Source organism: Geospiza fortis, unplaced genomic scaffold, assembly GCF_000277835.1.
Source record: "Geospiza fortis unplaced genomic scaffold, GeoFor_1.0 scaffold53, whole genome shotgun sequence".
Classification (NCBI taxonomy): Eukaryota; Metazoa; Chordata; class Aves; order Passeriformes; family Thraupidae; genus Geospiza; species Geospiza fortis.
This window is the reverse complement of record NW_005054305.1, coordinates 2,349,816-2,362,167: the sequence shown is the minus strand read 5'-3', so window position 1 is coordinate 2,362,167 and position 12,352 is coordinate 2,349,816. Positions and strand designations below refer to the sequence as shown.

At 35.7% G+C, this 12,352-nt stretch overlaps 1 protein-coding gene across 1 annotated transcript in view; it reads right to left on the bottom strand.

Annotated features, from left to right (window-relative positions):
- Positions 1-325: 325 nt before the first annotated feature.
- RBBP8 (RB binding protein 8, endonuclease) overlaps positions 326-12,352 on the bottom strand; it is a 34,164-nt gene continuing 22,137 nt past the window's right edge. Inside the window, 9 exon segments of the mRNA XM_031066580.1 lie at positions 326-918; positions 2,796-2,937; positions 6,521-6,617; positions 7,582-7,651; positions 8,267-8,419; positions 9,347-9,461; positions 9,847-9,947; positions 11,798-11,924; positions 12,011-12,352. The exon segment at positions 12,011-12,352 is cut by the window's right edge and continues 31 nt beyond it. Of these exon segments, the coding sequence (XP_030922440.1) occupies positions 821-918; positions 2,796-2,937; positions 6,521-6,617; positions 7,582-7,651; positions 8,267-8,419; positions 9,347-9,461; positions 9,847-9,947; positions 11,798-11,924; positions 12,011-12,352 (1,245 nt within the window). The 3' untranslated portion in view covers positions 326-820.

The window sequence follows — 12,352 nt, the reverse complement described above, 5'->3', positions numbered from 1 at the left end:
CCAATGCAAGTATGGAAATATATCCCCTGTTAGAAAAGATTAATTTAAAATATCTCTGGATAATCATTTGTAACCTAGGTGATGACTATTGCTGTCCACTAGGAGAACTCTGGGCTGTCACCTAAATTTAGAAAAAACAATGTTTACATCTATCAATAAATGAGACACATATATGCAAAGAGATTTCAAGGAAAAAACAAAATGAATATTGGACATTCTAATTTAAACACAGAGGAAAACATGGTGCTATACATTAAACACCAGAATTGAAGAAAAACACAGACTTCCTGGTTTTTGCACTCCCAAACTATGAACAGCAGATAGATTTCATATTTAATGCAGCTTTATTCCAAATAGATACAACCAGTATTGCAACAAGAGAAAAGAAATACAAGAAAATCCAGAGCAAAATAAAACCACCCTAGAAAATTGTCATTTCTGTTCCCATTGACAGACATTTACTCTTGCAAAAACAACTGATTTCAGTGACTTCAAAGCAGTTACTCACTGACACAAAGTTCAGACAGGAATTGCTGGAATTTCAGCTGCTGGCCTTAAAGAAAATAAAGTAGGAGACTTCTGACAGGTGCAAAAACGAATACAAAATGTATTAACACAATATGAAACAAACGTACATTAAATAGTTTTGTTTCTGGTACATCAGACTTGCAAACGAATTTTATAAAATTTACACATTCAATTAAACAATGTATCTATCATTGTGGAAAACACAGTTCTTTATTTCAAGTTTATATTAACTATAAATATCTACGGACAGGAGAGATCCAGTTCAGGCTGGCACTCCTCACTTCCCCATCCTTTATGTCTTCTGCTCTTTGCCTTTTGGAGAAAACATCACAGCATAAGGCTGCCGCCTTTTTGGACGTTGACAGGGAGCAAGGTCCTCTTTAATGTAGCCTTAAAAAGAATAAACCTGGGGTAAGAAATACTATATAAAAACAGGAATAACTTTAGCTTTAATGTGTGTTTAGCCCCAAAAAATAACCTGTAATTTTTTTTTTTCCTTTTGGGGAAACTGGTTCTGACTTCACATAAAAGTTTTGAGATCCCAGTGTGCAAATATCATTCATTAAAAATACAGCTGCTTTCTAGTAGGTGACTGCACAGTAATGCAATACAGACATTTAACAACGAAGAACAGAATGGAAATTATGAATTGTTCATCTATTCAAAACACAACTGCACTTTTCATTTTCTTTCTACCAAGGATTTTACATAAGAGGAGCAAAGTATGCAAGAACTGCTAATTCAATTCACTAACAAAAATCACTTTTGAAAATGTAAATCCTAGTCATACAGAGGAAACTTCAGGCACATGTGTTTTGTAGGTATAAACAGTACCTCCCTCTGTTTTAAGAGCAACCAGATTTATAAAGACTGGAAAAAGCTGAACATGAGCCTACAGATCAAACACACCTTGAAAGCTCTCTGATAAGAGAAGTGGAGGGAAAACTTCTATAACGTTTCTCAACTTAGCTAACACTGACAGTGAACAGACATTTTATGCAAGTCAGTTTCAGCACCTGGCTTTTGTCAATTCCTTACTGTTGATCAGCAACAATGCCCACCAAAATGAGAGTAGCAGATTCTACTTCATAGTTGGAAAATTCTGTCTATGTAACTCAGTTATTAAAAATAACCAAAACAACACAAACAGATGGTTCAAGACACCAATAAGGAGTAGAAAATACCTATGTTGTACCCCACTACACTGGAGTGGCAAGAGTAATTGCTCATCATGGGAACTCCCTCATGTTTTAGTTCTCTTGCTGCACTGCTATAAAATATTTCCTTTTCCAAGGGAGAGTTGATCTAAAGTCTGCCTCTGATATGCTGTTGAGAACCATTAACAACTGAACAGCTCTTACTGCAGAAGAACAAGGAGACAGCCAAGAAGCTAATGTTTAATAAGGCTGCAAGCAGATTCCAAATGGGTAGTAACAAGTTATACGGTCCATAAAAATCAAGGCTCCCTATTGTGAAAGATTAAGGATGATACTGTAACACTATCACACATACACACATACACACACACACACACACACACACACACACACACACACACAAAATTCTGGCTACATTTTCCTACGCCTGACCTGACACTGTTACAAGAACAGAGAAAAGCAAAGATGAATGTCTCACAGCTAATGCACAAGTAAATACATAAATGGAACTCAGAGAGTTCCTGTAGGCCTCCTCACCCCAGCACTTCACCACTTCTGAAGAATTGTACCTAGAGTACACTACAAACTCACTGTGTTTTAACATAATTTGTAAAACCTCATTTTTACACCAGGCTCTAAGATTTTGGAAAATTATTTAGAAAGAACAAACTTCTATGTGAAGATGTGTTTAAAAAAACCCCAAACCAAACATCACATCTTTTCATTGTCACCAACAAGCAGGGTATATGTATGAAAAACTGTTTAACTACACCTGCAAGATTTCCATTATCACCTGGTATTATGAAGCTCTAAAAACATTGACAAAGGACATCAATAGTGCTGCCTGTCTCTCCTAAGTAAGTACAATCTCTTGGTCTTTACCTCTGAAAATTCAATTCTTGCTTATGGCCAAAAATATATAGGGTTGAAATTAAGTTCTATGAAAATCCCAATTATTTCTGCCGTCTCTATCTAGGCTCTAAGAAATTCTCCTTATATTTCTTTCTTAGAAGTACGGGAACTGCTAAAGCCAGACAATGATGGATAATTTCAGGAGAGAACAAAAAAGCAGCTGTAAAAAGTACTTTTCAAGATTTTTTTGGCACAAACCTCTCTCCACACAGGTTTGGGTGGAAGGAAATCCAACCTCCCAGAAATTTTCAGGAGTATTTGGAGGAATGTAGCGAAATCTATGTCTTGAACAGGAAGCGAGTTTCTTCTCTCTCTCTTCTTCTGGAATGTCTGCATAATACTGAATGTAACAGGGGGAGAAAAATCCTAGTTAACAAATTCAGACATAATAGAAACTGCTTTACACAATTGAACATTATCAATCACTGTGTTTATTAACACAGTTATCTAAAAACAATGGTGAGGACAGCCAGAGTAGAGATTCATTATCCAAGTGACAAACACCTGGCAATTATCCTAAAAGCTTACTGAATTTACAGACTAAGTATAACAAATTTATTGTGGCAAATTTCTTAACCTTCTATCTTTTAACATACCATAAGTAACAAGGTTGAGGCATGTGTACAATCACTTATGTCAACAGTCTACTTACTGATTTTACAAAGCTAAGTAGCACAGGTATTGAAAGAGATTAGAAGTTTAAAATTTATTGTGTCAGCTTGCAACTAGAAATGAAACAAATAAGAAAAAAAAACCTCATGCTGCAGAATTATTTCCAGTATCCAAATTTACAGTAGTAACTGCAAACTTAAGTCAAAATACTTCCTACTTACTTAGCCTCAAATTAGAAGTAAATAAAGCGTTAGTTTAAATAGCTGACTGATACTGGGACTCCAGAAATACTCTGTCAGCTGAGCATTCTCTACAGTAAATTGGCTACACTCTTTTACCCCTGTCAGCTGTACTGGGAACTGCAGTGAGAAAACTATATACTCCCTCCAAACCTTTTTGCTGGGTGTTTTCCTGAGTAGCATCATAGAAGGTTAGAGTATATTTTTTTCCATGCAGTTTTCTACAGTTTTAATTTGTAATTCTGGTTGTATTTCCTAAAAATACGAATCTGGACCTTAGAGCACATAGAGGGTCAAAATATTTTAAAAGTGAATGCACTGTTTGATTCAACTGGTAAGTCAACAGTCACAGCCACACAAGAAACCTGACCCTTGTGAAAATGGTAAAACAATTCTACTGAAATGGCAGTGTTACAATTCAAAAAGGCAAATTAAAATTTATAACTCATTCAATCAGATGGAAAGTGACCTAGACTGGGGATCTCAGGAAGAGAACAGGATGCCTCTATCAAAAGAGATTATTTCATGCTCTCAGCTACTGGCGTGATTTCAGAAAACCTAATTGGAATTGTAAAATATGCTCATTCAATTTTTACTGACAAAAGTAAAGAATGAGGTGTTAAGTCAACAAAATTAACTATAAGAATTCCAGAGTGTCTGTATAAGACAAATGTTGCTGAGTTTTATTTAGGGATATTTAGCAGTGCTCCTTATTTTGTCCTGTAAATAGCCTGAAATTTTAGAAATTAATCTACTAAACATTGCTAATGTGTTGCATTTTTTAAAATTAAACAATTTATTATTAGTAAGGAATAATTACAGATCCAACAATGAAAAATACAGTACAGTTTAGTAGGAACAGAAAATAAGAACAATCAAATATCAAGATAAGCATGTTTTAAAAATAAATTAGAAAGAAACTTCTTCTTTGGTTTCTTTAGAAATCTATTAGGGTTAACAGAGAATGAGAGTTATGTATGTCAGCTAAACAGCAAAAAGAACTCTCAGCTGTTTTCTAGATTGATCCTACTGTCCACAGCATTTTTAATCCACACAAAACATTTGAGCTAGGTTTTTCCATGTGTGAAGATACTGCAATCTCATTCTGTCTTCCCTGTAAAAGATTTGTTTCTAGAACTCTACAATTTGCAGTTTCAGAAAGTGAGCAAACCCTAAAAATGTTCCTCCCATTAGTTTAGCAAAAATTTGCAGAATTATTTTAGTAATCTAAACGCATATAAAAATGCATCTGAGTGATTCTCCTACTCACCTAAGTGTAGCTACACTTAACAACCACACTAACAAATGTTACTTTTACAAGCTACCTGTAACTTCTGCCTACAGTCTTTCTCTGATAGCATCACAGGGTCATAAAAAAACCAAAACAAGACTTCTTATCCAAAGTTCTACACTGTAAAGTGAATGAGATGCTTCCACAAAGCTTTAAGATAAGCACTTATAAAGGACTTTAATATCAGCCTGCTGCAGCACATGCAGAAGTTAGATCCCAGGTCTTAGAGTGACAGTAACTGACCCCACTGACACCACTTGCAGTACAGGGCCAGAATCAATTTACTGATCTCTATCCACTCCCTAAATATTCCCTTAGACTGTGGCAGCTTTTCAAACCCATATGGCTAATCAGCAAGCCAAGACTTTTCTAAAGCATCATTTATGCTTTATCCAATACTCCCTTCTCTCACAGGCATTTAATTCAAAGCTAGCTTTATTATTGTGCAATGACACAGCCAAGCATTCCACACGTTCCAAGACATTAATCTTGAATGGTGCAGACTTAAAAAAAAGCCCCTAAGAGCCAAAACCAACAACAAACCCAAATTTTCCTAGCATTTAATGTATAAACCTACTGTTACAAAACTGGAGCTGTGAATGTTTCCAGACACTATAGTTATCACTCCAATTTGACAGAAAGTAACACAAATTGGATTTACAGAAGGAAGATCTCTAGCTTACAGAAACAGGAAATTAAAATGCTTAACACATGGCTCTGGAACCATGAAACAGACTGAAGGTTGGGGGCTGTTTTGTTTTCTTGCAAACTCTTTAAATCAAACATTTTTTTTACAATGGTATTTATAGTTGATTGTAAAAATTAAGTATTGTATTTAGTGAGTTTTACCAATATTTTTCAGAAAATATTTTCATTAAAAACATACTCTAATAAATTTCTTCAGCCAAGTAAATGGGACTTGACTATAAAGTGAATTGCAGGAGAATCTCTGAAAAATGTTGGTTCTATATACACGTGGAAATTAAGTGGAAGGATTCCAGAAAATCCACCATTGTTCAGTCATTAACCCAACTTCTACTGAGTCATCATTTATTAGCTCATAACTCTATTAATGGCTAAATAAAATCTGTTCTTATTACACACGTAATTACGTCAATATTTTATCTCTACATCAAGTATCTGAAAGCAGCTTAGTAAATAGAAAGGGAGGAAAAAATGTGTAATGTGAAATTGAAAATTTCATACTTTTTAACAAGTATTTTAAACAAGTAACTTTAAACATTTTTCCATGCATTTGCATAAATATACACATTGTCTCCTATGCTGGTGTAATTATCTGAAAAAATTAACCCAGAAAAGAAAGAAAAAATCAACCAAAATGAGATCTGTCTATCTTAATAAAGGTACAATACGATACAGAACTTACTTATTCCAGCACCCAGAAAGTTCAGTAGAGATTTTGATCTAAATTTTGGAAACCTGTAATAGCTCTTTGACCAGCTAATGTATTTTTTATTAACAGTAATTGTACTGGAACCACGATGTAAGAAGCTCTTCTGTAGATATGTATTTGTGTGTATGCAGATACACACAAAAAAAATCAAACCCAAGTCTTTCCATGCTCTACGTGGTTACTGCACTAAAAACAAACAAACCACCTGTAAATTTGGTTATCCAGCTTTGGTAAACACTTACTTCCCAGCTACTGTGGTAATGATGATGATGCAACCAGATTAATAATTAAAAACAGCACTTCAGCACTTAGATACTGTCTGGAGTTAGAAGAATGGAAGACTGACAAATTTTAAAGCACTACTTACTATTTCACATTCCTTACAAGTGTGGCCAAGTAATTTTCTTCTTTCGTCTTTTTTCCGAATAACCTCAATATGAGGAAAATCTAACACAGTATTCTTTCTGAAAAACAAAAATGTTTTCACATAATAGTACTTTTATTTCTTCTACATTACTGGAATTTTCCATTTTTTTTACAACACAATGACAGACAGATAAGTTAAAAAAAAATCAGAAAATGTCTACAAAACCCAAATCATACTGCCTTTCATAGTTGAACAGGGCAATTTCTATAAATAAAACAGTTTTCAAACATAAAATGAACTTTTACATAACCAGAGATGTGTGTCTCATTATCATGGATTTTCACAGTGTAAAAGTAATTACTATATAGAAATTACTCAAATAGAGATCCTCTATAGAATATTTTTGTCCAAGACAGAGTTGTGCTTGCAATGATTTCCACGAGAGAATTTCCATATGTTTGGGTTCAAGATCAGTAGGCTCTTTTCAACTTAACTGCTTTCAAAACAGCAAACAAGTTTTCCTATACAAAGAAAATATGCACTGAGGTAAAATATAAGCTAACTGAAGGGCTTGGTGTCATTACAAAAAGGAAGACTCAGACTTCTAATTATGATTATACTGGAAGGCAACAGAGAAGGCACTAAGAGGTGCAATTGTTGAACACTATTCATTCATTGCCTAGAGAGCAAGGGGTAAAAAAAACAGAGAAGGAAAGGTTTTCATTTGTACAAGCAGTCCACAGGTCCTTGGCTCATAAATTCAGGCATGACCACACGCCTGTAAGAAACCACATAGATTACAAAACACTGCATTCACTAAAATTATAAAAAGCAGAAGAGGCAATCCCTTCTCTTCAGCAAATGTAATAAGCATCTCAACATTTTTTCCCTTATCCCAGTTTTTATCTAAAGTCTTTTATCTAATGTAGTAGATCTTCTGCTTCTGCATCTTTAACTGCTAGGCTGTTACACACAAACACGTTTATTTTATGGAAGATCAAGTTTCCTATAGGGAAGATACAAAGAGCCTTAAAATGCCCATAGAGAACAAACTAAATTACCTCTCATCACTTTTGAAATAAGGCTCCACGAAAGCTTTCTGCTTGGCTTTATCTTGTTTATCCTCATGTTCTGTAAACAGACATGCAAAACAAAATATAAGGTTAACAGACTGCCTGCAGAAACTTCTGTAAAATAATAAAATAACTTTTAAGAAATATAAAAATGCCATGTACAGTTCAGTCTGAGACAACAGATTCAAATAGATACAAAAAGTAATACAGAATTGATAGAACCATCAATCAAAAAGCATTACTGGAGCAGAAGGAAAGCAGCAGTGACACAAGCAAAAAAGAGAAGAAGAACATCAAAGGAAAGGCTGCTTAAAATACAAAATACTGTAAAATCTTCCACAGAACCTAGAATAGTGAGAAGAAAGGAAGTAAATAACTGTAGCCAAAACCTGGTGTTTCTTTTAAGAGTCAATTTAATGTTCTGCTGCTGTGCCAACTTCCACTATACATTCCACATTTGTGTGGTGATAAATGAACTACCAAAAAAAAACCCAAAAAAGAAAATCATATTGTTTTATGTTTTGTCCTTAAAAGGAATCAACTTTACCACAAACTGATGCAAAAAGAACTGGTGGTTAATTTGGCATATTTGTTCCTAAAGAACAGAGTCTGATTTCAAATCAACTCTTGTAGTTTAAATAAGCTATAAAGACAAAACCAAATTATATCCCACTCTTTAGTTTCTTGCTTGCTGCTGTTATTCCCTTATCCTGCTCTTCATCATGAAGAGTTTCTCTTTCATCACATGCAGGAGGACTATCTTCTGGTAGGCAGGATAGATATTCTTCATGGCTCGTTCGATCAAACATATCTGTTATTTCTCCTCCTGTTATTAAAAGCACAAAGAACATCCAAATCAGTGTCTCAATGATTTTAGTCAAGAAATTCCATTTTGACTAAATGTGTATTAAAAGAATTAATATCTACTTACTGCTCCAGTACCAATTAACTGAAAAACAGCTACATCTTAATTCTTGATGCAACTCCTCTGTCAATCTTTCAAATGTGGCCAATGCTCATTTATTTTTCAGATACCTTGGATCCCATTTCTAAAATCTGATTAACTGCTAAAATCACCATGAGGTACCTTAAACCTTAATACTGGATACGTGAAATTTTTGTTCTTGTAATTATGGACTTATCCAAGCAAAAGGAAATACTTTTTGTGGATAGGAAATAGTCACTGCCCTGCAGCCATGATTCACCACATACTATATGGTAAAAGTGATATAAACACATTTGGATTTATTTTAAACATACTAGTTCTATTTATATGTCATTAAAAACAAAATTAGTCTTCTCATACAAAATATGGTGTGATTACATAGAAAATTTTCAAAGTTGTTTACTGCAGGTGAGATCAGAACTATTATAGCTATATAACCATATATTATATGGTTAAGTATTTCACCTTTAAGCACTGTAAAGAAATAGCTAGCTACTGGCTCTCTCAGCATAAATCCTGTCTTTTTTCTTAACCTATGTTAAAGAAAAAAAACGACCTCAAAACCCACCACCAACTCTCTAGGAAACAGACTGACCCTATGTAACCTATAAAAATTCATCACCAGTTTTTTTACTGCAAACCACTTTCTACTATCTAGCCATAAACAAAAAAAAGTGCCCTTTTACTGTTTTCTCCTCCTGCTCCTCAAAAAACCAACCAAACAAAAAAACTCCAACAAATCCCCAAACCCCCACCATACCACAAAAAAGCAAACCAAACTGAAGAAAAGAAAAAAAAAAGTCTTACGTGGACTGCTTTCCTGATTTTGCTGTTGATTTTTCATTTCTAATAGCACACTGTCACTAACATAAGTATAATCCATATCAACAACTTCCCCTCCAACTCTGGTCTGAGAACCACCCTAAGGAAAAAAGAAGCAAATATGACAATTCCACCCAGAAGCAATTGGTTAGTCAGTATCAATGCAGTGTATCTGAAACACTTTCAAAGCAGTTACTGGCTTCTTTTTGGACACTGATTTATTTTTTTTTCCTGCAGGTCTCCTGTATATATTGAGACCTAGGAAGGTACTGTATAAATATGCCAGATTATTTGGTTGATGTTTATGAAGTACAACTAAACAGTGGACATGTTTTAGGATAACTATAGCATGAACAAATATCAAATGAGCCAAATTCCAAATTTTATTAGAAAGTGGGTTTGGTCTGCCCAGAACAATGTCCATGATACTGCTTTGCAGGCTTTTCCAACATCACAGAACATGCAGACTTATTATAAAAGTTCACCTTTGTATCAATCACAGTAATGTCCATTTTGTACTGGGAAAGGTCAGCTCCTGGGTCTATGCTCCACTGGAAGTTTTCTAAAGAAGGTTTATCTTTCAGGTCTGTATGCACAGAATATGACAAAGAAAAGGACAAATAATTAGAATCAAACTCTGCCAGAAGCATCTGATCCACCGGCTGTACTGCATGTGCTTTATGATGGCACTCAAGGTGATCTGGGATCAGCCTGGGTCAGGCTGACAGGCTTGTAGCTCCCTGGATCCTCACTCCAGCCCTTCTTGTGGATGGGTGTTACATTTGCTCACCTCCAGTCAACTGGGTCCTCCCTGCTTATCCAGGACTGCTCATAAATTATGGAAAGTGGCTCACTGAGCACTTCTGCCAACTGCCTCAGTAACCTCATGTGGATCCCATCTGGCCCCATAGACTTGTGTGTGTTTAAGTGGTGCAGGAGGTCACTGACAATTTCCCCTTGGACTATGGGGGCTTCAATCTGCTCCCTATTCCAGTCTTCCAGCTCAGGGGCTGGGTACCCTGAAAATTACTATTAAAGATTTAGGCAAAATAGGACTAAGTAGCTCATTCTTTTCCTCATCCTTTATCTCTATGTTCCCCCCACATCCAATAAAGTTTATTCTCCTTAGCCCTACTTCTGTTGCTGATGGATTTATAGAAATATTTTTTATGGCAGTAGCCAGGTTAAGCTCTAACTGGACTTTGGCCATTCTTATTTTTATACTTAAATTTTATACTTTACATTCTTATTTTATGTTTAACCTCGCAACATCCTTGTAGTTCTCCTGAAGCTGCCTGCCCCCTCATCCAAAAGTCATAAACTCTTTATATCCGAGTTCTAGCCAATGCTCTCTGTTCAGTCGGGCTGGCCTTTCTTGCAGCACATGGACAGCCTGCTCCTACACCTTTAAGATTTCCTTCTTCTTCTAAGAATGTCCACAGTTCATGGACTCCTCTGCCCTTCAGGACCACCTCCCAAGGGAGGACTATCAAGTGATCTCCTAAATAAGCCAAAATCTGCCCTCCAAAAGTTCAAGGTAGCAGTTCTGCTACCTCCCACTTCTTACTTCTCTGAGAATGGAAAACTATCGTTTTGTGACTGTCATGCTCAAGATGGCCCCCAACCATCACTTTACCTACCAGTCCTTCTCTGCTTACAAACAACAGGTCCAGGAGGTGCCTTCCCTAGTTGGGTCACTATTGAAGTTAGATCAATGACAATGCAAGTGTCAGGTCTAAGCAAAGAGTACAAGTGTCTGGTCATTGCTCCAAAGATGCCTCTTGATTTAGCTTTGAGGAGAATATTTAGATTTCAAGCTACATGGCCACACCAACTACTGGTAAATATCTTTTAAATTCATAATGCAAGTATTTCTAAATAAAGTACGCAGTGTAACAGCTTGGCTGAGGAGTACAGAAGCTTTGATTCTACAATGCTAGTTCAAGAAGTTTTCTAACTGGGAGCACTTAAGAGGAAAGAAGATACATGCTCTGGAAAGAAGATATGACAGCCTGTGTTCATTATCAATGAAGGTACAAATTTCCTTACCAGATTGTTAGGAATAATGAAAAATATAAACAAAATTACTTATGCTTACACTTGAGTAGTTTTCAAGTGTTTGATATAGATAGTTTAAACTCAAACTTCATGAGATTTTATTATTACACAGCAACAAACAAGAAGAAGATTCCTAGCCTGTTGAATGTACACCTGAATACCAATGATATATTTATTACACAGTGGCAAAAGTATGCCTAGAAGACAGACTTGTACATGTTGGAGGTGATCTTGAGAAATCCCAAGTAGAATGTGACTGAGTTAGAAGCAGAACAAAGGATTAAAGTAGAAGAAAGGAAGATAGGAAAAATTCGATTCAATCTGAGCACAGGCTGAGAGGGTAGGCAGGCAGTAAAAGGAATATTTTCATCAAGTTACCTTGCTCATTTTGCTGTGCTTTACTTTTTGATAGTCTACAAGGGTTTGGCTGAAGTACAGATGCTGGTTCAGACTCTCCATGTCCTGTCCTTGTTTTCTTTCTATTTGGTACGTGGCCACTGGCAACCTAACAACATATTGCAATTTTACTATTACCCAAAACTCAAATAAAATACTTCAAAGGAGAAGAAAAAAAGATTCAGAAAAGCATACCTTTACATCATCAAAAAGTTCTTCTGTCTCTGCAGAACTCGGCAGTGGTGCAAATTTGAAGGGAGGAACTTCTTCTTTCGTTGGGATCTGGTTTTTCCTGTCAGGGAATGTTCTTCCCAGCACTGCCTCTTGTACACAGGATTCCTCTTGTAAATCTCTGCCAAACAAACAGCTCTTATTGTTGGCATTTGGAACAGATGATGAACCTTCAGGAATGGTCTTCCCTATGTGTGAAAAAATGTCATGCAGAGTAACTTGCTTCAGTCTGTTTTTATATGTCTCCTCACTTCCTTGTTTTTTCTCTTGCCCACGAACTCCAGAGAAGCGATCAGACAGATCCAA